The sequence below is a fragment of the Mesitornis unicolor genome, unplaced genomic scaffold (genome assembly GCF_000695765.1).
Source record: "Mesitornis unicolor isolate BGI_N332 unplaced genomic scaffold, ASM69576v1 scaffold9054, whole genome shotgun sequence".
NCBI classification, from domain to species: Eukaryota; Metazoa; Chordata; class Aves; order Mesitornithiformes; family Mesitornithidae; genus Mesitornis; species Mesitornis unicolor.
This window is the reverse complement of record NW_010178024.1, coordinates 56,268-83,529: the sequence shown is the minus strand read 5'-3', so window position 1 is coordinate 83,529 and position 27,262 is coordinate 56,268. Positions and strand designations below refer to the sequence as shown.

Genomic DNA, 27,262 nt, shown 5'->3' with positions numbered 1-27,262 from the left:
CTGGGATGTATGGAAATCTAACTTTGAATTATTCAGCCCTAGAGGGAAAAATAAGACAGGTAAAAGAGAATATTGGATTAAATTAATCTTCAGTATAACCGACTGATTTCCAGGGAGGTATAAGCCAACTGCATTGATAATACAATTCTTTTAGGGTTAAGAAAACCTCTTTCATTCCAATTGAATGTTACCTTTATTGCGGTTCAGATGCTATTACATAGTGGCATTTGGCTGTAAGGGTAACATATGAAGGAATTAAAAGGTGGTCGCCCCTCTTCTAGGATTAATCTGCTTCACAGCTTTGCTGTTTGGTCATCCCCATTCCTGTCCCCCTCCTTCCCACCCCTCTCAGTTAATGGACAAGAGGGCTTAAATAACGTCGTAAATGCATGGAAGAATATTTGAGCTTTACTCGTCTGGGCCTCTTTACCGTCTGGGGATTTAAGGGCTGTCCTCAAACAGTAGATAACTGCACAAATTGATACTTTTGAAAATGCTGCCAAGTCTGGGAACCTAATGACTGTTATAAAACCTGAAGAATAAATATAGGCTTGAACTTTGAACGTTTTCAGTTTCTTGTGAATGTTCACGTGTTAATATAAGCTATGAATGCCTGAACCTGTGCTAAGTATCACCATGCATACGATTTGAAAGTTAATAGCAATGTAAGATTTCTGTTGCATTTGAAGCCTGATTTATAATGTATGTTGTGTAGTTTTCCTTTTGCTGTATCTTAATTTTAGCATGGTATATTCTGCTGCAAGCATCAAGAATGTTGACGTGATAAAAAGCAAAGAAGTATAACTGCTGAGGTTTCCTTTCTCAATAGCTCAGTTTATTTGAACCATTTATTTTCCTAATAATGTTTTACAGATACACTTCTTAATTCTAGCGTTTGACTACGTAATTGCAATTATGTCTGTCTGTCTCTTACCAAACGTGTTTTTTCCATCTATAAAGCATCAAACAAACGATTCTGGGAATGTGACGTGACAGAGTGGAAAATCTAGAATAAACAGTACTGTTGCTGCTTCACTCACAGCAGTGGTTATATAGCCTGACGTTCTCTCTCCAGCGTTGTGGGATGATAGTGCTAAAAGTCAGGTTTGAACTTAAACTGTAAATTTAGGAGAAAGTAATTTTAATGAACATAGTTGGTAGAAGAGGTTTGAGATGAAGAAACCGTTTCTGCTATCTGATATTTGTTGTAACCCTGTTTCAGAACACGCTCCTTTTGTGGAGGGCAGCAGGTTGATAGAAGAAGAGCAGGTGCCCCACAGGAAAGAAAAGTTCTTGGAGCAGCTTACTAAGGTAAACAGATTGCAGTGGATTTCTGGATGGGTAAGTACTGCTACTTCTAGCCTTTCACTAGGCTCCGTGGTGTTACACATTAGCGTATACTCCAAGACATACCCAGATTATCATGTAATTATGTCTGTCTGTTTCTGGTTGTATATATCAAGATCAATTTAACTTACTGATTTTAAGTACAGTTGTTTTTTAGAGAGATCTTAGGTCCTTTAGCATTTATTATATACTGGTTTGGAATTATAGGTACAGAAATCATATGTCCAAGTTGCCTTTTACTTTTTTCTTTTTCGAAAAAAATCATGGTAAAATTGACAATTTTTTGGGGGGAGTAGGTACTTGGATATGTGTTTCAGTCTTTTATTGTATAAATTTATTGAAAGTGTAACATTTCTGATAGGAATGAAATTTAATAGGAATTCAAATTTTCTTTCTGCACATCTGACTTCTGATCTTGTTTTGCCGTCTAGCAGAAGCAGTGTTTCAGGGTCATTGTGTGCTTATGTGGGTGGGAAAGGGACTGAGAAATGAGGATCATGCAATAAATACTATCAAAAAGTCTGTTTCCTGTGTATTCATGTGTATATTGCTGAACATAATGATGTGTAGCTATTGTGTGGGAAATGTTGGTGCTGGCAGTATTTTTTTGCTAGTAGAGGCCTAGAAATTAAACAAATGTTAAGATATCTGAAGAAGAGTAGAGAAACTTTGGTTTTTTTTACATTATCTCAGGAGGAAAAAGAACAAACAGAGTAAAAGCTGGAACTATTAATTTTGTAGTTATTTTTAGGAAGTGTTATTTGAAAGTTATATTTTACTCTGAAGTTGAGTGTGTTTTTTCTTGCTTTGTTTTTGTTTAAGCAGCAGATCTGGAATGGACACAGGTCCTCTGGGAGGATTAGAACTGTCTGAACATACTCCTGGTCTGCTAGGGAATACCACCATGGCAGCAGGTCTTGCAAACGTAGGAAATACATTTGGAGGTCCACCAAGTTCTTTAGTTTCTAGACCTAATAAATTCCAAAACTCGTCTATAGAAGATGACGATGATGTAGTTTTTATTGAACCTGTACAACCTCCGCAGAATTCCACGTCAGCGATAGCAGATCAAAGGAACACTGCATTTACATCATCAAAAAATGAAGAGCTTCAGGGGAATGATTGTAAAATGCTTTCTCCTCCAAAAGACTTAAATTCTCAGAAAGGGAGTATAAGTGAAACTATTATTATTGATGATGAAGAAGACATGGAAACAAATCAAGGACAAGAGAAGAATGCTTCCAGTTTTAATGAGCGAAGACTTCCAGAGTGTAAAAATAGAACGAACGATATGGAGTTCTCAGCTTCCAGTTTTTCAAGAAGTAAGGTAAATTCAGGAATAGGTAATAGTGGTATAACCACAGAACCAGACTCTGAAATTCAGATTGCTAATGTTACTACATTAGAAACAGGTGCTATGAGCTCTGTGAGTGATGGTCATTTAGAAAATGCTGAAGGGCGTGACATGAACTTAATGATTACACATGTAACATCACTGCAGAATGCCAGCTTGGGAGATGTATCTAACGGACTGCAGTCAAGTAATTTTGGTGTTAACATGCAAACATACACCCCATCTTTGACTTCACAGACCAAGCCTGGTGTAGGACCTTTCAATCCTGGTAGAATGAACGTGGCTGGAGATGTATTTCAAAATGGCGAATCTGTGACTCATCATAATCCTGGTAAGTTGTAATTCTGAATATATCCTTAAAAGTTGAAACTAAATAATAGGCTGTTTGATTTAAATATTTTTGGCAGTGGCAGTGCTTAGTTTTTTAGTTTAATTCATATAGAATATCTTGGTTTCCTCCATCCCCATCACAACCTTATGCGTGTGTGACACCAGAATAAAATATGCCTAGTGACATAATGTATTAGGTAAACTGCCCCAGTTTAGCAGTTAGCAGTACCCTCAGATGTTTTGAGACACAAGTATTTGTGTCTAAATCAAAGCTTTTTGACTTAAATGCACCCCTTTAATTGACAAGTAAAGATTAATCTATGTATGTAACAATTCTACCTTTTTTTGCAGTTCTGTGACTAGTATAATGCATCAAAATGATTTAAGTATTATTTTACTGATCTCTTTTCTTGCCATTTGAACATAATTTGACATACAAAAAGACAGAATTTGAAAGTCTGTAAGTAGCTGGCTGTCATTTCGTTGCATACTGCTGAATTCTCGGTTTTACAATGCTTAACAAAACGGGCTCCAAGTTACTTGTGGACTCGCGTATTCCTGCAGTAAGTTATAAACACTTTAGAATTGCTATTTAGTTGCCTGTGATAATATGTATTTATATTATTAATTAGTATTAATTAGTTTGAATTGGCTGGTTTTGTTCTCTGTCTCTGTAAATAGCAGTATATTGTCTCCTGATTTAGCAAGTAAACAGGTAGTGCTGAAAGCCAAATGAAGCAGCCATGAATGGTCTTCTGGAGTTGCTGTTCTACAGATTTTAAGCTTTCACATAGGCACTTTAAAACTTTCCAAGTTCCAACATACAGAGGTACTCTGCTGCCCTGTTAGGCTAGAAATGGGATGAAAAAGCCAAATTACCACTTTGGCTACAGACTAGTTAGGGTCATTTTAAAAGGAAAATTTAAAACAGGTAGAGTCTAGGTGCAGTAGACACTTGTTAATGCACGATGTCTTCATTTGCTCATATGCTAATTAAAACACGTGGATTTTTCTTTTTTTACCTGTTTCTCAACAAGTATTTAAAGAGCACGGTTCTTCAATTTGGTCATATATTACCAAATGTACTTTGGAAAAAGTATTAATACCTTCCATAATGTATTATGGAAATGGCAGGCTGAATAATTTAGAAATTTAGTTCTTCATCTTTTAAAGCCAGCATCCCTACTATTGCTAGTTGATCCTAAGGCATGGGGTATTGTTACTGTGTTATCACAGATGGTCAAGTAGTTGTGGATAAGAACTTAAAGCATTTGTTACTCTAAAGTACTGCCTTTGTTTTTCTTGGGGAAAGCACATCTTAATAAAATCAACATGTGCTTTGCTTTAAATTACTGAACTTTTATGTTCTGGTGGGATTAAGAGAGACACACCAGAATTTTGCCTGTATACAGTTTGGTAGGCTGGGACCATAGTAGTATTGAAAGAGATTGAGTTCAGAGAGACAGAAGTAGCGGGCTGGGACTACTTTTAGGGACTTGATGAAGATGACTTACTCAGAAGAAAGGAAGAACCAACTTTACAAGTGGATATGAGAGATGGATTTCAAGGTGTAAATATATAGGATTTTGTTATGGTTGTGGTCTTTGTATGTGAAAAATAAAGAGCAGTAGGTTCAAAAGGAAGCATGAAGGGCTGCCACAGGTAAAAGGGAATGAGAAAAATACGAGAGAAAATAAAAAAATGACCAAGAACATGAGAAGAAGAAACAAGAGGAGGAAAGAGGGAAGACAGCTATAGTGGAAATGGCTTTTACACAAGAAAAGCCCTGAAACACGGTAGGTGCAGATCGTTTACAGGTTTTTGTACTTAAAAAGATGTAAAGGAAAGGTTTTCAAGATGTGAGTTTCAATTTGGTTCTTTTCCCCTGGAAAGTGCCTCTTTTTCTTCTAGAAAAGCTTGTCAATAGAAGTTAACCTTGCCTCCTAGAAACTTTGATAATATACTGGAAGCGTTTGATCTTAAATATGTTTAATATATTCTAAACAATTCCAGTTTAAGATTGCTAAGGATAGATTCATCTTTGCTGGATCAGTGGTGTTCCATCTGTTCAGATTTCCAGATTTTTGAAATATTTCCAATGAAGGCGGAGACTCCTGCTTAGTTAATTTAAGCCTTAATGATAAAGATGCTTTCATTTATATAATTTGGAGATCATGGATTGGAAAACACTGCTTACACTTCAGAAGTACGTTGTAAGAGGTTGGATAGCAAACTTTGTTTTCAGATACCACAACTTTCTTTATGGATTTGCTAGTTAGAATTTGTTAAATATCAAAACTTTGCATAAGGACTTAATACATCAATTTACAGAGCAGATTGGCACATCTCAGAAGTAGTTTGTTACCTAAAGATGTTCTGGCTTGCATCACAATCAAGACCTCCAGGTTTGCTTCCTGTGTAGAGGATTTGAAGCCTTGAAGATGCAAACATGTATTGTTTCTTGATATATCTTCTTTTTCTTTTTTTTTTTTCTCCTCCCCCCTAGTGACAGAGGAATTGGGACATGAAATTTACACCTCGTTAGAAAAATAGTAGATCAAAATTGTTGATAGTCAGGTGCTGCCAAATACATTATGTGTATTTGTATCAGAAATAGTATGGCCAGCAGGACCAGGGAAGTGATTGTGCCTCTGTGCTTGGCACTGGTGAGGCTGCAACATGATTCTACAAATAAATGTATTGGTGTAAATGAGGGTAAGGAATAATTTTATAGCAGTTTAGAGCAGGAACAGAGAGAGACTGAGAACACCCTGAACAGCCATTATAGTAAGAAGGAATTGAACACGAAACTACCTTGTCTCTTGGCCATTAAAGAATTGCAGGTAGGAACCTGAAGGATGAAGACATAAGGTCAGTGAGGCATGGAAACTCATCAGGAATCAACTACGGAAGTGTGATACACTTTCTCAGTTCAAGGACATGAAAAACAGATTTTACAGATCCTTTAGAGAGAATTTAAAGTGGAGGAGGTATCAATTAAAAAGTGAGATGTGAAGAAAAGTCACAGTATAAAAATGAATGTCTGTGACAGTGTGATGTGGAAGAAGTGAAAGCAAAGAAAGAAAAGGCAAAAAGATCTTTAGATGTTCTTATGGTGTATTTGTGGAAGGAGAAACACAGAAGATGTCAATTAAGGGATGATGTCTGAAGCCTTAAGATACTAAGGAAATATTGAAATAATCTTACTGAGGTACTAGGAAGTCATGGTAAAAATTTCAAGCAGAAATGAGCCTAGCAAACTCAAGTTTTTATTAGTGACAGTTGAGTGCTACTGGAATTGCAAGCACATGTAACTTGACTGCACATGCTACGTATTCCTGATAAGAGGTACATTGTATTATCACTTGAAACCTATGAGGAAAGAGGAGAATCTCAACGTATTTTTAGATATGAAGATGCTACCAGGATATAAATATATCTGAGGTAGTACAGAAAGGTTTAAAGAGGGCTCACTCAAGTGAATTTCAACTTTAAGCACTATGGTAACATATCTTAGTTTGTCAGTATGGTTACTCATGCCTTCTTCAGTGGTTTAAAGAGGAGTGTGTTTTGTTCAGCTTTTGCTGCCTCTTCCCCTCTCCTCTTTGTTCCTGCTCTTCAGTTTAACCTCAAGCATTAAATTGGGTAAATTTCCAACTTGTCTTACGTGTCTGAGAAATAGAACGTCCTTGACAGCTGCAAAGTTGCACCAGAAAGTGATCTTCTGCTTGCAAAGGAGTGTGTGGTGTTTGTTGCTATAACAAGGGTTCTTGGAACTTTGTCCCTAAAATCCATTTTAAAACTGCAGGGGAATATGTTGTTAGTAAAACCCTCTTGGGGAAAGAGTACGTCAGAAAGTAGTATGAGGAAAGGGTGCCTTCCGTTTAATGAATGATTATGGACCAAGATAACGTCCCTTAAGAATAAGGAATGGGCAGTTGCTGAAGTCTATAGATTAAGGTTGTTTTTATCTGAAGTTATATAATTTGAAATAATCTTTTTTTATATTTAGTTGTTAATACCAGTTGTAATAGCATTCCAGGAATATACTGAGTTACTGCAGTAAGACATTCAAGGCTTTAGTATTTTTATGTAATTACAGTAAATGCTCTGTTTATTCTTTACTTAAAAGCAGTAGCACAAGTACAACCAAGTAAAGACATTTTCATGCAGGTGTTTACTATTCCGTAAGTAACAGTAAAATACTGTTCTAGATGCTAGGAATAAAAAGCTTGAAAGGTAAGTTCTAGCTGCTGTGACAGTATCTGGGATAGCTGACACATACTACTGAAATGTGGGTAAATGTTTAGGTTCTTTTTTAAATAATGGGAGAAAGTTCCTGTTAAGGTTTTAATTCATTTTTTTTCCTTCAAATTTTTGTATGTTCTGCTCCAAACCAAGATACTGAGCATGTAATTTAACAGAAACATTATCTTTCTAGATGTATTTCTGGTGGAGAAAAAGTTTTATTTAAGTTCTTTTATGCAAGTTACTCTGTAGCATGTTATACTACAAAAGATTGGCCAAAGGTGACTTTGTGGTCTATTGTGCAAAAATCCAGATGGAAAGCTAATGGAGTCTGGAACACAGGGACCTGGGTTTAGGTATTGCCAGAACTTAATGAAATATTATTTTCTAGGCTCATTGGTTTCTACTGAGGAAGAGTTGGGACTCTCATTACTTTACCAGTGGTATTCATAGTATTGAAAGAATTTACTGAGAAAAACAGGAACTCTTGCAGGAATTGAAGATGTAGATGCAGATCCCAGATATGGAGCCACTGTGCTCGCTCTGTCTGCAGTGTAGTTCTCTGGCTGCAGGCTGGGCTAGGGAACTAATACTGGAACCCCAACTCTTGGGTTCCTCACTGAGGCCGTACACATGATTTTTGTTAAAGCTTTAGAACAGAATAACTGATGAAACATTAAATATTAATGTTCTTCTAAATTTGCAGAGTTTGTCTCAAATCTTAGTATAGAAATTCCATGTTTTCCGGTGGTGTCTGAAGATAAAATTGCCAGTTTGCAAACCTAGTGCAAGAGTATCGAGATCTGCAAAACTTGTCCCTAGGTGTAGGATGGGACCATCCTGAAATTTATTCTTGTTCTGAAGCTTTGTAACAGTGAAGAGTGGTACCATCAAACAGCATTTTACTTTAAACCTGAATTTCTAAAACTCCATCTTTCTTCTGTAAATTCTGTTCCAGCAGAAATGGTTTTACGATCTTATGTCAGTGAATATTATTCTACATATATGTACATGTCTGTTCACTTTTATGTTTGTTCGGTTTTTTTTGTCTTGAAGATTCTTGGATATCCCAGTCAGCTTCCTTCCCTAGGAATCAGAAGCAACCAGGTGTGGATTCCTTGTCACCTGTAGCATCACTTCCTAAACAGATTTTCCAGCCTTCTGCCCAGCAGCAGCCTTCTAAACAGGTTAAAGTCACATGTGCAAACTGCAAAAAGCCTTTACAGAAGGGACAGACCGCATATCAGCGAAAAGGATCCGCTCACCTGTTCTGTTCTACTAGCTGCCTCTCGTCGTTCTCACACAAACCCACTCCAAAGAAACTTTGTGTTATGTGCAGAAAGTAAGGGGTTTTACAATTTTGTTTCATATTATCACCTAAATCCAGTAATACTTGGGATTCTCATGCATGAATGAGAATTATTCCATTAATGATGTAAAATCTGACTATACAGCTACTTGATCTAGTGTCACTTTAATGTTGTTCAGAAATGTTGTGTTTATTGTGTCTGTTTAAACCTGGTATACTTTTTATTTTGTTCCAAGTTCAGAGTCTGGCAGATTTTCTATGAAAGCCAATATGATAAAAATGACTTTTTTTTTTAGTTCTTTTTTTAAAGACAAGGTGTCCAAGTTATAATATATCCTGTGACAAGATATATTCATGATATCTGAAGTCCTTTATGAAAAATATGGACCTTGTGTTTTATAGAAAGCATTTATTTTGATAAATGAAGATACAAAATCAAGAGGCTTTAAAAGGAGGAGAAACTGACATTTGCAGGAATCTAGAAGAAATTTGGGAGCACTTCCACTGCTGTCAGTTTGGGGAGAGGAGAGCCTTAGACTTTCCCCATAGTTAGTGGCAACTATGCCAACTTTTGAAGCTGAAAATTCCTTAAGTGGGCAGTACAGAGGGAGTGATGAGCATACCTGGTTGTGGCTTATTTTAAATTATTGGTTAGGTTTGACTTGTAATTTTTCGTTATTTCCCAAACTTAAAATTGCCAAAGAGAAGTCTTCCATAGTGGTGCTGTTGTGGTGTTAGGGGTACAAAACAGCTGTACTATCTTGTTTCTTTCAGTGTAGTGATTACTGAGATAACTTGCACTTTTTCGTGTGTTTTCAGTAAAGTCTCAATCCAGCACACCCTGCAGTGACACTGGTTAAATGATGAGTTCTTGCAGAACTAAAGAAGGCTTGCAGTAAAAACAGCCTTCATTAATGTCTGTTTTGGAGACGATAGTCTTAAATTTCAGATTTAAACTAGTGAAAACATTTTGCTTCTGTATGCAGTGTGGTGAATTAAAAGCTTTTATATTCACACATAAGCTACTGGTTTGAATCTCTTTTTAAAGAAAAAAAAAAAACCAACAGAACAAACCTTGAGACTCAGTAAAAATAAACTGTAGAAAGCATTGATATCCTGTATATTCATACCTTGGTACACTGAAAAGCTAGCAGATTCAGCTCTTTTTAAATACATGTAAAAGCTCAGATTCTCTTAACCCTGGCCTCTACAGAGCTAGTTTAAAGCTCTCTGTAATTTCTCTTGGCTTGTACATGTTTAAACACTGGGGTTTTTTATTTTTTATGAACCTGGTGACTACCAAATTCAGCTAGTTGCATTATAAATAAAGATGAAGATTAGATGAATCTTTTTATTTCTGAGTGAAATCCTGAAAGCTCATGGCTAAATCTGTGCTCTCTTGCAACATCAGAGATACTTAGCTGTGTATCGTAAGAGGCTACATACAGAATTGCCCTAGAAGTGAAAAGACACTATTTTTGCATGATGAGGAAAATACCTCATCTCTAGGTTCTGGGGTTACTTAGAGCAGTTTGTTTAGTGTATTTGATTTCCAGAGAACCTCTGTGAAGTCACCTTTGGCAGTTAATGCTTATAAACACAGGAGGTTCAACCTGAACATATGGAAAAACTTCTTTACTGTGAGGGTGACAGAGCACTGGACCAGGCTTTTCTGGAGACATTCAGAGCCCGCCTGGACGTGTTTCTGTGTGATCTTCTCTGGGTGATCCTGCTCTGGCAGGGGTTGAACTGGATGATCTGCAGAGGTCCCCTCAGTTTTTTAGGTGATGTTGATCTTTAGGCTTCCACTGGTATACAGATACTCAGTCACAGTTAAATAGAAGCCGTGCATTAAATTGTTCCTCTGAAGCATGACTTTGTAGTGAAGCCAAATCTTACCCGGCCTTTTTTTGCTTTATTGCTAAATTTCTGCTACCTGGCGCAGCAAACCAGGTTCTCCTTGCTCCATACTTGATTCTGTGTTCTTTTCCTACTAAAGCAGGTACAGTATTGTCAGATTGCAGTTCAGTGAAAGGATAACTCTAGCAAAATCCAGGAGATTCTGAATGTAAGTTGGATAGATGATAATATGGTATGTCATAGGTCAGACTTTACAGAGGTAATGCTCAGACTTATCTTTAAATATGTAGATTACTTGAAGTGAAAAAAAGGAAGCCTACAGTAACTTGAAAAAAAAATAATTGTATAACCCTATCTGAAAGGTTGGAGTTCTTACATATTTTATTGTAAATCACTTCTCTAGCACTCATCTGAACCTTTGTAACTACATCAATAGCGTAGGAATTATTACAGGAATGAAAGCATAGGATATGTCTGGCATTCTCCTTAGTGTTTATAATTTTTATTGACTTGTGTCCTTTGATACATGTTAATATGTGCTTTGATACAAGTTAATAGTGTTTATAAGTCCTGGTGGAATCCAGCCAGAAACTGCAAGCTCCTCAGGGCAGGAGCTGTGGCTTTGTTTTGCAGAACAGGAGTGATAACACTCCCGAACACAAATCCTCACAGGTTTGCCAAAGGGGAAGCCAAAATCTGCTCACTTGACTTTGATGTAAGAAGGCAGGCTTGCAGGTGTTAATGTCTCAGGGCGGTACAGGTTGATTTTCAAGGCAGTCTGTCTGGGGAAACATACAGCATTTTTACTATGTTTTCTACTCCATCCTAGTTTCAGGACTGGTAGGTACAAGTGTCTGGGATATGCATTTTCCTACTGGTGATCGATCCATCGTGATGTCAGTGGAGGTCCAGACATATCCAGTCAATTTTTTGTTCATTCTGCTGAACAGCATTTCCTGTATGCCAGCAATAGTTTATTTGCTTAGAGGACAAAGAGGGAGGCTTTCAGTTCTTTTCGTTACTGCTTCTAATTTGTGGTCTGTGATAGTTTGGGATTAAGAGTGAAATTACCTTAGAAATTACCTCAGAAACTGGGGAGATTGCAAAGGTGCACGGCCAGGCATGGTGTTAGCAGCTTTGCTAAGTTTGCAGTGTGTGCAGCATGCAATTGCAGATCAGGGAAGTCTAGAATTAACTTCAGTGAAAAACAGCACAAGTCAGTTTGGTTAGAAGAAAGTATGTTGTATTTTAGATTATTTTTATTAATAGTCGCTTGTCTGGTTTACTGCATTAAACTGGTACAGTTTCATGGGCAACGGCATGAGCTGTTCAGGTGCTTTGGGACTTTAATGACAGAATTAACTTTTTAAAAATTTTAAATGGTAAAACTTCTAGACAAGTGTGTGGTAGTTTCAGGCTCTTTTGTTATATTTGTAAGTATTTGAAAACAGCCTTCTCTCCTCCCCTCCTGAGATTAATACAGGAAAGAGTGGAGTTATATACAAATAGACTGTGTATTGCCTCTTACTATAGATCTGAATTTTTCATATGAAACTTAAGTATAGGTTTTGTGTAATGTAGCAAAAGGACTTGTTTAAATTTGCTCTGATATTTTTTTTGTGTGAGATTGAGTTTGCCATAGCTGGCACCTAATGGTGCATTAAAGCCACTTAGTTCTAGAGTAATGTCATAGGAAAAAAATAACCCAAATCCCAACAAAAAAAAGCTTTTTACACAGGAAAGACATTGTACTTGCAGTACTTAGAGTAGTTGTAAAAAATATTATTAAACTTAGTGTTTGACATGTGACTAACAACTTTCCACCCACAAAACTGGTTGAAATGTAAGCATTAAAAGGAAGAATGAGTCTTGTAAAGTGTTCTTGTTTAAATATATATGTATGTTTTTTATACACAAGCACACTAGAGGGTGTTTTTTTTGTCTTTCAGAGATATAACAACAATGAAAGGTACCATTGTTGCTCAAGTTGATTCAAGTGAGTCTTTCCAGGAGTTCTGCAGTACGTCGTGTTTATCCTTCTATGAAGATAAACAGAATCCCTCGAAAGGAGTTTTGAATAAATCAAGATGCACGATCTGTGGTAAACTGACTGAGGTCTGCTTAACTGTTTTTTCTCTTATTAATAGTCATCATTGAGCAATATAACTTATATTCTGAAAATAAGGAAATTCAAAATCTGATTCAGTATTTTCATATGCAGTGAGATATTAAGATATGCAGGCTTAATGTTCATGGAAAGCAACTTTAAGAAGGAATAGTTCAAAGAAGTTAATATTTGATTTTTGTTTCAGAAACTTGAAGTGCCTTTTGCTGATACCTTGTAGTTACTGTCAATAATTCTGTTAGGTGTAGAATCTAGTAATTATAACCCAGATCTCCCACATAAAAGAGTTGCTGTTGAAAAACGTCAAGATTTACTGTATTACGTACTTCTTCTTACTGTATATTTTGAAATAATTTGCACATATTTTTAGAGATATTTAGAATTTAGATACTTTTTAAATTCTCATTAATTTATTGATTTACTCTTGATGCCATTACTGGGCCCACCATAGTTCAGGGTACTACTTCACGCAGTGTACGTGTCCAGCCAGTCTGTGTCGTGTTGTTGGCCTGCAATTTGAGTGTTTTTATAAAATTACATAAATTTACCTTCTGCTCTAATATGCAGTTATTACATCCTTCCCTGTGAGCTTTGCTTCTAGGCTAAAAGAGCAGATGAGTCCAACAATTTTTCCTAGAACTTCAGAGACAACAGAAATGCCAATCTGTTCCTGTATTTTTATGGTCATTTCAGTCATATCTGTCCTTAAATAGTGACCTATAAACTGAGTTCAGTTATTGTACTTGAATGTGAGACACTTGGCTTGTCTAGTAGTTTCTGGCAACTTTGTGCTTGTGTGTTGATAGAAGACTTTCTTCTTTTTGCTTTTTAGATTCGTCATGAAGTTAGTTTTAAAAACATGACTCATAAGTTGTGCAGTGACCATTGCTTCAATAGATACAGGATGGCAAATGGTTTAATAATGAATTGCTGTGAGCATTGTGGGGAGTATTTGCCCAGTAAAGGAGCTGGAAACAATACTCTTACTATTGATGGTCAGCAGAAAAGATTCTGCTGTCAGAACTGCGTTGGTGAATACAAGCAGGTAATTACTTCTTTACCTTTAACTTACAATTAAATAAACATTAATACTACTTAAATTTATCCTTTACTCACAACATGCTTTCACTTCTCATTTCTGAAAATGAAATTAGTGCCAGAGAGGGCAAACTAGCTGGAACAGACCTTTTACTGCTGGCTCTTCTGATGTTGCTGTAATAGCAGTATCTATTTGTGTTAATGAAGGTATCATTGAAATTAAACTTTCTGTTAATAATAATTTCTATTTCATTGTAATGAGTGTATCACTTATAAGTATGTTAATAGCAAGCCCAACACACAGGCTTACTGGTCCTTAAGTGATGTTCTTGTTTAGATATAAAAGCTCGCATATATGCATTTGAAATACTAAAAAATGTGCAGAGCATACAGATTGGATATCGCTGTGAGAGTGCTCTGACTGATTACTCGTTGCTTGTGTACGTGTGCTATGTAATCGTCTTCACTGTACAGCCTAGGATTCCAAAATGTACTGGTACTTTCCCCCCTCCATGTGTTAACTTTTGTGCTTTCATTTTCTTTACTTGGTTTGTTTTTTATTTATTCTCAAGACTGTTAAAATAGCAGAAATGGTTGTGGTTAATGTAATTCTAAATCAAGAAATCTGATGCTGATGTCTTTTACATAGTACAGAGCCAGCTTAGCTCTGAACCATTGCTAATGCTGGCTGGAAGGTTTAAATGTTAATCACAGTATTTATGGTATAATAGGATAGCTCTGAAATATTTAGTATTTTGAGGGAAGGATATGCAATTCGGGGATTTTTTGATTTCTTTGGGGTTTTTTTTTTTGCTTGGTACATTTTACTCTGAGTTTGTAGGAATAGTGTTATGAATTATGAAAGTTCTATTTTACTTGCAAGAAATTTCTGTATCTGATTTTGAAGTTCACACTTGAATATGTGAGTTGCACCAGTGCTGCACATTGCTTTGGGTTCTTTCTTCATCTCTTTCCATTTTTAAGAAACCAATGATCCTAGAGAAAAGGGAGTGCAGTGCTGAATGGTTTTAAGTTTTTAAACGTTGCATCATGTATATTTATGTTTTTCTCTTTAGAAATTCAGTTCTGATGCTTTTGGGGATGGCTGTTCTTGGGTATATGCAGTGCGCAAACTGCAAATCTGGAAAGTGCGTATGTAAACAGCGTAACTGCAAACGTAACATAAGCGTTATTCTTTTGTCACAGCTAAACCAAAAGGGACAGGATAGGTTTCCGAGATACTAAAAACGTAGGCATGTCCAGAAGCCATGGAAAGACTTGAAGAAACGTTGAATACTGTCACTCGAAGAAACAAAAAGGCATGAGATTAACTTTGAACTTGAGACATTCCCACACAACCAGTATAACGTGCACTGCACATGGAAATATGAGACGAACATGGAATTTTGAGAGGTCGAATGATAAATCTGTACTTAACTCTCACTACAGACTGTACTCTGTTCAGATGTTGTTGTATTTTGTGTATTTGAGAATGAGAAGGACACGGGTAGCAAGCTGTGGTATGTTCTGGTTTGTTTCGGGGAGGAGGAGCAGTTTGCAGTACCAGGAATCTTCACAAGTAGTGCCAGGTATTGTGCATTATTGGGAGGATCCTTAAGAGAACCTTTAACATTGAGACACGTTGCTTTGGTGCATTCAGGTGTGACAGCATCCTTTATTCAATCAAGTTTTTAATGCTTTTGTGGAAATATGTGGCACTGGGGAACTGTAATAGGCTGCAAGAAGCTTAATTCGAGTGGTCATGTGCATCCGGTTTGGAGTGGTGATTAAGTGGAATTCTTAACTAGTAGGTTTCAAATACTCCTAGAGTGTGGTGTGGGGATTTGGGGATATTTTTGATATTAAGAGAAGTTCAAACTATAAAGTTAGAAGTTTTTTAGTGTATGTTGGAAGTGTCAAAGTTGCTCAGGACACTCTTATTTGAGAATATTTTGTTTTCTAGCAGGATTTATTTAGGTTTGAACTTACATTTGCATTAAGGTTTTTTTAACTGAATGTTTCCAAAGAATTCTGTTTTTTAAAAGAAAGAAATTTAGACTAGAAAATGTCACTGGCGATTTCTTAGGCCATGTTTGGTAAATCGTAGGTTGCTTTGTTGAGTCATAACAATGTTTAATTGAGAATTTTTGATGAGTTGTTGCTTTTGAAGAAGAACCAGTGAAGGAGACAATATGGGAGAGTTGCTGTTACATACTGAAATAAACTCAATGGAACCAATAATACAGGAAAAGTTGATGTATCATTTGATTACAGCATTGTGTTGTACAACCATTATTGTGTGTCACAACAGTTTTAGCAAATGTTTTCTTACAAACAGTTGTAAAATACATAGGTCTTACTGATAAGAGCTTTGTATTAAGCAGTTTATTTTGTGAATGTCAAACACCTATCAACATGCTATACATTTGTAGTAGTAATAAATGAAAACTGAGTCTTCTTACTTGTACCTATATATACTTCATCCCTATTTTTTGAATAAATATTACACTGATTTGAACAATTAATTTTCAATAATATCATGGACATTTTTTCTTCCTGGAATGAAAAGAAATTAAAATTGGGGGTAATAAAAATTACTGTGGCTCTCGGAATGGCCATATCCCAAGTGCAAATAATCCATCAGCTACTAAAGGGTTTCTTTCCTCTTCTTTAGGCGGAAGTAAGGAAAAGTGTTATTCCTGGGAGGGGAAGTTTTTTCTCGAGTGTCTAAGTCACTTTTAAAGATGATGGATACACATAGCTTTCTACGTACCAGTTTCAGAAACAGCTTTAAAACAGAGACACAAATAATCTTGAATGTTGCATCCTGCATTTTGCTTTTCTGAGGTGATGGCTGTTCTTTCTTACCTAAAACTGAAGTAATCAAAGAGCTGAGGTTTGTTACATCTCAAAAAAGCTATGAAAAAAAATAGATCAATAAATTTTGTAAGAATTAAAAAAGAAAAATTACTAGATTTAGCCTAACTGTGGTTATATGTAAGAGCATGTTAACTTCGTGATGGCACAGCAGCCATTCCTGAAGGCAGACAAGTACAAGTTGAGCTTTTTTAAAAAAAATAAAACAGTGATAAAATTTGTGCTCCAAAAGTGAGATCACTGAGACAATTTAGATCAAATGTCAAAACACAACCCTTATTGGAAGTCGTCGTTTTTTTAAACCTGAAGAAGGCTACTTCTACTACATCATAAATTCTTTACCTGTTGCACTGAGGCTCAAACTCTTCACATGGTGAGGGGCAAGAGGGACATGAATGATGCTAAAACAAAATGAATAAAACAAAAAACAGTGCTAGAAGAGAAGGAGATCATACCGGACAAGGAGGTGGCTAAATTGTCTATGTAACTGTGCAGATGCTGAAATATTTTATTTCTTTGAATAAGCATTTAATATAATTAAAATGAGAACATAACTTTAAAAAATTAGTATCTATGCAGCAAATTGAAACAAACCCGAAATGTGCCTGCCATGAAGACATATTAACCAGAAGCACATACATACCTTGAGTCAATGTTTCTGATACTACTGCGTATTTTCTGTATTTTTATTTTCTATAAACAGTCGACTTCCTTTTCAAGGCAATTGTAATGTTTGTGTCCTGGTTTGCTGGATTTGGGTACAGGCTTCACAACCTTGTTCTAAGGAACGTGTTAACTCTGTGACTTGACTGTGCAGCCAACCATGCCTTTTAATGTTCAACTGAGTCTGCGTCTGCTTTTAAAAATGCAGTCCTTATCTGCTTTATTACTGGCCTGATCAGTCCACAGTGTTCTGGATTTGGCCACGAAAGCATTTAGTCCTTTCCTAGTTTAAAATGTTCCTTTACTTACCTTGCTTTGTTTCCTTAACTAAAATTCTTCTTGTCAGCGTACGACCTGGGATTCACTTGCTTTAGGTGCTGCTTAGAAGTGATGGTCTTCATGTGCTGTCAGAAAAGGCTGGAAGGAGCTCAAGCTGTTTCTTCATGGGCTTCTTCATAATAGCTCTGGAGTGGAGTAAGGGGGGAACGCAAGCCAAATGAGTCTTTTCCTAGTTGGAGAGGATGCTTGCAGTGTCTTTTCCTCCAGTTGAAATGTTCCTTTGGTCCTGAATAAATGTGCATTTGTTCGACTTCTTTGATTAGATGAAGACTCACTACTGAATGTGCTTCAAGACTGACCTGGCTGTGCCATCCCTTTAAGCTATCCACAGTCAAGCAATAGAAAAAACCCAACCTAGGCAGTTGAACTTCCTTGTTTCCAATTCTGCTTCTTGCCAAACAACTGCTTTTGTGAGACTCTCCTCAAACTCACTTCATCTGCTTTATCAATGTGCAGGGGTTTAGGAGCCTCAACTGTGTGCCGTAACGTGCGCATCAGCTCTGCAGCTTACGATTCATTGTTTCTTTGGAGTTTGCATTTACTCTCACAAAATGAATTGTTAGATGTCACTGGGTGCTCTGATAGAAGGTCTTGTCACATAGTACTCAGGTGGAAGAGATCGAGGGTTTTCAACTTTGTCTTGTCCTGTGCAGTGTCTGTTCCTTTTCTGTGCTGCTTTGCTGTTAGGACAGATCTGTCCTTTTTATTCTAATAGCACAAGTAGCTATACAATCTACTGCTTCCTGTCGTCGTTACTGCTTTCTAAACACTTGTTTCCAAGTGTCAGCTTCAGGAGTAAATACTGGTGACAGAATAGGTAATTGTGAGAGTTGTACGGCTCCTTTATGTTGACGTATTAGAAATACTGACTTTTCAACTTTTTTTTTTTAAATTTCTAGTCACTTTTAAAGAGCAGTTCTGTGGTTTTAGCCAGTTCAAACTGTGGTTTAGTAGTGGAATCTCTTCCTCATCTGGTAAACCACTTCTGTCTCACTTCAAGTAATACTTTGTATAATATTAAGTAATCTCTGATAATAATAATGTCTGATAGTATGTACATTTCTACAGACAGAGGTAGTTAGATTCTTTTACCCCGTCTACTGTGGTTAAATGACAGAAACCTTTATCAACCAATAAATAATCAATTCCCCTTTCTTCCTGCTTAGTGGTGTGGGAGATTTTTGAGGCTTCTCAGTGTTTATGCTTCCAGTTTTTTGCGTCTCTGATGCAAATCAAGTCCTTCTAGAAACTATCTAGTTCTACCTTCTTTTCTGCCTTTCGTTTACTCCTGTTTCTGGAGCCATTTATTTTGCTGTTTCTGCTTCAAATGTCTTGTCTTCAGCTGTCAAAGTTGCTGGTCTTCAATAAAAACTGTATTATCAGCTTCCTTAGGCACCTGAATATAATTTACAGTAAGTGTTCAGGATGGTTCTTTGTCCATATTTTAGAAGATAAAGTGACATAGATACATCAGAGATGTTAAAAGAGCTTTTGATTCTGAAGAAAAGTACCTACAGCAGTCAAAATTGTTAGGTGTGTTTGGTGTGGAAGGAAATTCTTGGGAAGAGGAAGCAAGTAGGTGATAGGACTAGGTATCAGAATTAGGATGGATATAACCACATCTGTGCACTCCTGTTCCTGGAGTAATCGGACTGGGTTGAGGGGATGAAGGAGAAAAGACAAAACAGAAACAGCTGAAACACTCAGTTCATGTCAAAGTAACTTGCTTTTTGAGGCAGGGGGAATAAGGTTTTCAGCTCTGCTTTTCTTGAAGGCATGAAGGCAGGTGTCTTGAGCAGGAACAAAACTGGCGAAAACAGGGAGCTGAGGCAGTTGGCGATGCTAGAGAGAAGTTGCTGGACTAGTTACTGATTTGGCTGTTGGCAGAGTTCAGCTGATGAAACACAAGCACAAGTCACTTGGTGTTTAAGGGCCACAAAAACAATTACTTCAGCTTTTCTTCTTTAAGACTGGGCAAATGCTTTTGAGGTGTTACTAATCTTAATCTCTGTTGTTGGAACAGGGAAGTTGTTATTCTTAGGGGAGAGATTATTTGAGTGCAGTATTTAAAAAGACTGAATAAATAATAGAGTTTCTTCTTTCTGTGCTGTTACCGATTCTGCTGACATCTGGTTCTTTTCTTAGACGTGTGTGTTTCCTCTGGATCCATCTGGACCATCTTTCTTTCAAATAAATCTGAAGTAGTATAGCTGCTCTTTGTTTGATTGGGTCAAATACTCTCTGTCCCAGAGTGTCCCAGAATACTTACTCTTTTCTAGAAGCTTTCCTTGTATTTATTTTATTTCTAATCTGAAGCTGTTACTTTGTAAAGATACCAGAGAGAAGTTTGCCTGGATTTGAGGTTTTACCATGGACCCTACGAGTTCAACTGCAAAGCATTGCCTTCAACAGGAAGCAAATCTTTGGGCTGCTCATTGTAGAGGTCAGCTGGTGGTCTGGTGTTCTCGATTGACCGGCCCTTGCATGGGAGAAGGTGTAGCAAGAAAGCTCTCCTGTGCTACAGGCATTTTCTTCATCCTGCTCTCTGTTCTTCTGGAGACATGTGATGCAGATCATACTGTTTTTTCAGTCAAGAATAATTCTGTAGCACAGATGCAAGGCACTAATAGCTTTATTGAAACACTTGCAGCCAGAAAGTGCAAGAACAGAGACTTCTATTAGCTTAAGTTACAAGCAGAAGTGAACCTTACTTCAACAATACCGTGAAATTACATTGTTGGGACGATGTTCATTTGGGGGCTTGGTCTTTCTTTTCGGTAGGATGCATGCAAGAGAAGCGCTAGAATTCAGCTTTCATTATTCTTGCAGTAAGATCAGGACTTCTAAAATGATTGTTGCTGATAATGGTGAGAATAAAAATTCCTCATAAACCCAAGTGAATTTTCTCTTACTTCCAGGAATTTGGATTTCTGTTGCAACAGTACTTGTATTTCTGGGATATATCCCATTCATGTCTTTTGTCTTGCATCCTAATAGCCACTTTTGTAGTTGCCAATTGAAATTCGGTAGTGTCCTAGTGGACGAAATGAAGATTTGAAACATGTATAGAACTGGTAACTTGCAAGAGTTCTTAAATCCCATGAAGTGTTTTACAATACGTCTTTTTCTCAGTTACCTATCATGAGGTACCTATCATGAAGTAAACCCAATTTCTAGGTTTAAGTCTGCAATAGGGTATACAAACAAGTCATGAAAGAATGAATCAAGAAGAGAAGAATATTCAGGCTTCTGTATTTATTTTAGCTTTTATACTTTGGAAGAGGCCAAATATGCAAAGGGATCTAGCTAAAATTAGATCATCTCAATGCAGAATCTAGTAAAGAGGGAGAGGTGGTGTAGTCAGGCTACTTTGCATCAGACCTACCCTCAGAGGGCACTGGGTCGTCATTCTCTAGAAGTCTTGCCTGTGAATTATCTTTTATCTTGTACTTTGTAATCTAATTGATACAATTTTTTAAACTAATCTGACAGCAATGTTTTTATTTTATTTCCTTAAAATTGCAGTCCTTAAACTTAACGTTTGTTTTCATAGGACTCTGTAGATTTGAATTTGACAGAAGTGCATGCAAGGAAATTGCTTGGTGCTTTCTCTTGTGGATGGGTTCTGTGTTAATTCCATGTTTGAAGGAAACACGAGACTAGTTTGAATGTGCAGGTTTTTGTCTATAATCACTTTTGCATGCCACTGAAGCATTGTGGGGAGCACAAGATGAAGCCAGTACTTCATCTGGAATGGAGGATAACTGCCAAGAAAGCAGCTTTGGAGAAAAAGACTTGGAGTGTCCTGGTGGACAACAAGATGAACAGGAGTCAGCAGTGTGCCCTTGCAACAGAGATGGCCAACTGCATCCTGGGTTGTGTCACAGAACGCGTGAGGTTGGAAGAGACCTCTAAAGGTCATCTTCCTCTTCTCCCTCTATCGGCCCCCTGGTGCCCCCACTTTAACAGGGGCACCGGGAGCATGTTGTCCAGGATCGTGTCCGTGGGAGTTTTGGGTATGTCCCACGATGAGGACTCCACAGCCTCTTTGGGTAACCTATTGCTATATTAGCAAGAGCGTAGCCAAGCAAAGTTATTTCTGTGCCCATCCCCTTTCCCCCATCCTTCTGCACTTCTGAGACTGCATCTGGAGCCCTGTGTCCAGTTCTGGGTTCAACAGGATGAGAGGCATTGGATGTACTGATGCAAGTTCAGTGGAGAGCTACCAATGTGTTCAGAGGGCTGGAGCACATGGCATAGGGGGACAGGCTTGGGAGACCTTACTTTTAGTTTGTTCAACCTTGAGAGGGCCGAAGGGGGATCAGTTAGATCTAATGGGAGAAGTGCACAGTGGAAGGATGAGAGGTGGCAGACACAGCTTGAAAACTAGGGGAAACTTGGTTTAGATGGAAAGGTTCTGGGTTTGTTTGCAGGTTTTTTGTGTTGTGTTTTTGTTGTTTTCGTTTCTGTGAGGGCAGCGAAATACTCCAGAGAGGTTTTGGAATGCTCATCCATGAAGATGCTCAGATGTGACTGGTCAAGATCCTGAGCAACCAGCTCCAGAGCTGCTTTGAGCAGGAGGTTGCACTTGACCTCTGGAGTTCTCCTCCAATCTACATGATTCTGTGGTTCTGAAACAAAGAATGAAGCAATGATGTTTCAAATAAAGAATTAGAAAGACTGGTGGTGGGTTTGTTGGGGTTTTTTGTTCCCTCTTCACTTAGTCAGTAATGGTGATTTTGGTATTCTGTGTTGGTTTTTTTTTCTCTACCAGTGAAGTTCTGTCTTTTGTGTCCTGACCATGAAACACCAACAACATTGACACAGTTTTACATTTTTCTAAATTTCTTTTCTGGACACCCGCTTCTCCTTGAGTATGGTTAAAATATCCAATTAAAAAGAAAAAGGCTCTGTAATAACATGAGAAGAGCCGTTCTGGTTCAGGTCGGGGCTTGAGACTCCTGCAGAGTCAGTAAGTGGGCATGGAGGGAAGAGTAAGGACAGGGCAGGTACTCTGGGTATTTTCCCCTGAGCATTCTCTTGGCTTCTGACTCTCCAGAGGTCAGGGGATCTCTTGAACCTTGAGCGATGTTTCTGTACGCTCTTTTTAGTGAAGGCCTTTAATTGGTGCTTGTCCGGTCTGGGTAAGAAGTTGTGCTGACCTGCTGTTTGTTATGTGAAGAGCTGCTCCTGTTGTTTGTTTTGAAACTTACTCTGCTGATATTCATGTGATTTCCTGTAGTTGTTAATATTAGAAAAGACAGTGAACAGTTGACCCACGGTGCCCCACATTATACCATTTTTGGTTCTGTTGTTATCCTCTTAAGTTATTTTGTTTCCAGGCCAAAAATCATGAGAATGCTCTGCGACCTTCTATGTTACTGTAGTTCTTGGCTTTAGTGAATCTTCTGTGTATTTATTCCAGCTAGAAGGCTACTTCTAGGGAAAGGATTCTTTTTCAGCAGAATGAAATAAATACTGCAGATTCTTAGAAATAAAAGATAACGTTTTGTGAATAATGTGAGAGTAGAAATGTAAATTACCTGAGAGCCTTGAGAAGAAAGAGTCTCATGTAGAAATGTGACACTTAGGAACAAGAGAAAATCCTTGGTTTGCATTATGGCTATCTGAAAACATGGGATACTTCAGCACAGGTTTCTCTGTTGGTATAGTCGATGGAGGAAACCTTTGAGTTAGACTATTAGAAAAGTAACTGTTTGAGACCTGTATAATGCTGATTGATTAGTATTTTCAGGTATGCTTTATTTTTCTTAATAATTATTTTGTACCCCTTGGTTTTTTAATAGTTTTAGTACTTGAAAGTTTGGGGAGTGCTGGCAAGAGTAATAAAAACTCGGGAAAGAAGTTCCACTTGAAGGAGGTGATGATTGTGAGGTTTGGGGAGCAATAAATTTGAAGAGACTGCAGGCTTTTTAACTTTTTTTTTTTCCCTTCACTTTGGTAACATTGCTGCTTGATTATATTTGTGAACACTTTGTTAAGCTGTTTGTCAGCATATTTGCATCAGTGCTTCTAGATTGACGTTCTGGTTTATTCTGGAAGGACCAAGCCTTTTTGTGCACACAGGTTTCTTTGATGGTTGTTGTCCATTAAGCTCGGTCCAAGAAGCCCTTTGTAAATTGTGTCCTGTATTCTCATTGGTAATAGAACTTGAAATATTTTTGGTATCTTGACACATAATTCTTTTTGGCGGAAATGCACAGTAAAGGTTTCATCAAAGCAACACGTGGAAATTAGGAAGCTGTGCGGTATTTTGAAGTTTTGTTGGTCTCTGCAAGGTGCTACACTTGATTTGTGATAGAGGCATGTGTATCTGTATGTTTTCGTGTACATGGTTTTAATATAGGCAGGTAATACATGTTATAAAACTAAGTTTCTTTTCTGGCTGTCTGTAGGACTGGATTTAGCGAGTTCTCCAATGTAGGTAGTTAAAGATAGGAAAAGCAAAGATACCCATGAAGCTTCTGTTGCTCTGAACAAAGTAAAGCACCAGTGAAACATACTTTGCTTTTCCTTCTCCCTTCAGCCCTTGGAAAGAGGGAGAGGTAGTGCCATAATTGTTCAGCAGAAGAGAAGTCTTAAGTGCCTAAGTATCAGCAGCGTATTTTCTAATAATAATGAGAGAGTCTGTGTGATAGGAGATTCATCGCTGCTCAAATGAGGGATTCTCTGTGAGCACTGTCAAGCCATGACACTACTTCTGTGGGCACAGAATGTGTCTATAGCCATTTTTTTTCTGAATCTTGCTTTATGGTGCTTGAGATATTTGCCTAACACTGAAATAGGTAATGCATGTAGCAGATCAGAACTATCGATTTTGTGTGTTGACTGTGTCATTGGCATTTCTACTTGGTGTGACTTTCCTGTGCTTTCTATAAAACATTTGTTCCCTTCTGTGGGAAACTGCTGACTGATTGACTACTGTGGTGAGAGATGGCAAAATGGGGTCTATTACCAGGTTCATGGAGTCACAGCTGCTCATTGGATTCAACGAGGAGCATAGGAACCCTGTGGTGTGTTTCTCTTGCATGGAGGACTGTTAGCAGGAGAGCTGGGAAGTTAGAGGTTCTCCCGAAAGTGCTGATATCAAGAAACTGGTACACCGAACTCATACTTGGTAAAACTAAGGATGTTACAATTTGGAGAATACAATTTTTTTTTTCAATGTTAGCACCATCATTTATCTTTCATCTTTTCCATGCCAGACTCCTTTCCTTACAAACATTGTCCCAGCAACATGGAGAGAGGAACAGAAATATTTCAAACTCTCTAACTCAGCACAACTTGCTGTATACTCTTATCACAGTTCACTGTGTGCAGAGGGGTTTGGGTTGGTTTATTTTGGAGATGGGGGTGGGTTTTGGGTTTATGGGGGGTTTTGTGAGGGTTTTTGGTTTGGGTTGGGTTTGGTTTTGTTTTGTCTTAATGCAGAAGTTTAGTTTTAGCCAGCCTCCCCCCAGCAGTAAGACACCCAGCCATAGTGCTGAGTGCTCCTGAGAGGATGATCACGAGAGTTCATTCATACAGGAAGATTCTGGTGGGGGACCAAATTGCAGAAGTAAATAAAAAAGCTTTCTTCTGTGTTTCTCATACCATAATAAAACTAAAAGCCAAACATAGTTTTAACTAATGCATTGTTTTGCTTTGTTTTATGTTGTAGAAATATGGCAAATTAACATCTTGTACTGGCTGCAGAGCTCAGTGCAGGTTTTTTGACATGACTCAGTGCATAGGACCTAATGGATATATGGAGCCATACTGCTCAACTGCATGCATGAACACACACAAATCAAATTATGCAAAATCACAAAGTAAGTGAAAAGGATGATGGATTTGCATCACTGATAAGAGTAGAGGGTTTTTTTTTAAGTTTGGACACTGGGGGTGGGTTGTTTTGAATGAACCTGTGCAGATGTGACTTTTAATTTTTAAAGAAGATCGTCTTATATTCAGCATAGCAAATAGACCCATGGGGGGGTCATTTTCCCCACTGGCTTTTTTGTTTGATGTCAGAAATGGTTTACAACTAAAGGCTTTGTGGGAAAAACTGTTGAGGCATGATGTGCTCTGATGTGTCACAGAGTGGTAGTGCAGTTTTCATGTGTGTGGATTAATATTCTCTTGTCTGTGATCCAACCCCACCACATTTTATCTCCTCAAGCAACAACTGGAGAAGGATAGAGGTACTTATAATGTTTATGGACATTTACTAGGTAAACTTTTTAATCTGGGTGAAAGGAACTGATAAACAACTCGAAATGTGTGTTCTTCAATATGCAAAGCAGGCATAGATCTCAATTCAGTGAACTCAAAGTTGAAAATACCCTAACAAATTTTATAGACGAAGGTGTAATTCCATATTTAATGCTGATCCTTAGTGGAAGAATTCGGCAAAACCATTGCAGTTTCTTTTGGTTTATGTGGCTATAGAAGCTGACTAGAAGACAGATAAATCTTAGCTTTTTACTTTGGAATGGTGGGAAGAGCTGACCTGTAATCCAGGTTTTGGTTTTTTTGCGCTACTATTTTGTGTTTTATTTTGTTTGTAAACTACGTTTTTCTTCTAGGTATGGGAATTATTTGCCACTTTTGTAAACGAAACTCTTTACCTCAATATCAAGCCACAATGCCTGATGGAAAACTGTACAACTTTTGCAGTTCCAGTTGTGTAGCTAAATTTCAGGTTAGCTGTTGTGTTAAATTTTTCCTCCCTAAATATTTGTGTACCTGTGTTTAAGTATTTGCATATTAAGCTTCACTTGCTTGTATATACATGTTTATGAGTTATAATTAACAAAGCAGATGCTTCTGGCTCATAACAATTTCTTTGATCAAAGTGCTGGTTTACAATGATAACGCTAGCTGCTATGTTAAACTTACAAAATTGGGTAATAACAACCCATTTATCCTTGGTACCATAAGAAAATGCAGAGCACTATCACTACACATCTTATTTTTACCACCCCAGCTTCATTATGTAGATGAGCCTTGCTGTTTTGCATCGAAGGTCAGCAGGTTTCATCTCTTTTTGTACTGAATACAGTAACAAAATTCTCATGTTGAATATAGTTCTAACAAAGGTGTGTCACGGGGAACAGTGACTGTCTCTGAAATGAAAGCTCTAGCCATCAGAATGCTTAGGGATCAAACTGTTCGTTTAAATAACATTCAGAAGCCAGAGTGTTGCGAGCCTAATCGTACGCGTGCTGGAAGAGGGTGTTATGCTTGTTGAAAATGTCATCTTTTTAGTATGACTTAAGGTTAAAGTATATGTAAAATGTGTTGTAGTGAGTAATCTCTAGGTGGTCATAGAACAGTTTTAAAGCAAGCTTTTCAATTTTTGTATGTGAACACAGTTTTTCCAGATGTGCAGTGTACAATTGGTAATTGCCTCCTCGTGTGTTGTTGAACAATTACACCCAGACAGGGTTTTCCCATTTCTCATTAAACTTTGCTGTTTTCTGACAACTGGAACACACATCAATCTCTTTAATTGCTTCCTTAATATACCCTTGGTAGGATCTCCCATCATGTAGCACTGTTTTGTGGTTCCCTCCTAACCAATTTAGGTTAGTGTCTGTCAGTGGAACTGATTAACAAAATAGATGCCGATTGTTAGCATGTAATGACAAATATGTAATACTTCTGACAAACTCATTCGGCACCTATTTTATTCCACATGGTCTTGCAATTGATTGCAGCCCCATGAGCTCTCAGAACAAAACCTTCCTGCTATTTGAGAGAGAAAAAT

At 37.6% G+C, this 27,262-nt stretch overlaps 1 protein-coding gene across 1 annotated transcript in view; it reads left to right on the top strand.

Moving 5' to 3' along the window:
• Positions 1-2,182: 2,182 nt before the first annotated feature.
• Positions 2,183-27,262, top strand: part of ZMYM2 (zinc finger, MYM-type 2) — a 66,634-nt gene continuing 41,554 nt past the window's right edge. Inside the window, exons 1-6 of the mRNA XM_010182308.1 lie at positions 2,183-3,032; positions 8,336-8,621; positions 12,398-12,563; positions 13,406-13,618; positions 25,172-25,322; positions 26,079-26,194. Of these exons, the coding sequence (XP_010180610.1) occupies positions 2,183-3,032; positions 8,336-8,621; positions 12,398-12,563; positions 13,406-13,618; positions 25,172-25,322; positions 26,079-26,194 (1,782 nt within the window). The remainder of the gene's footprint in view (positions 3,033-8,335; positions 8,622-12,397; positions 12,564-13,405; positions 13,619-25,171; positions 25,323-26,078; positions 26,195-27,262) is intronic.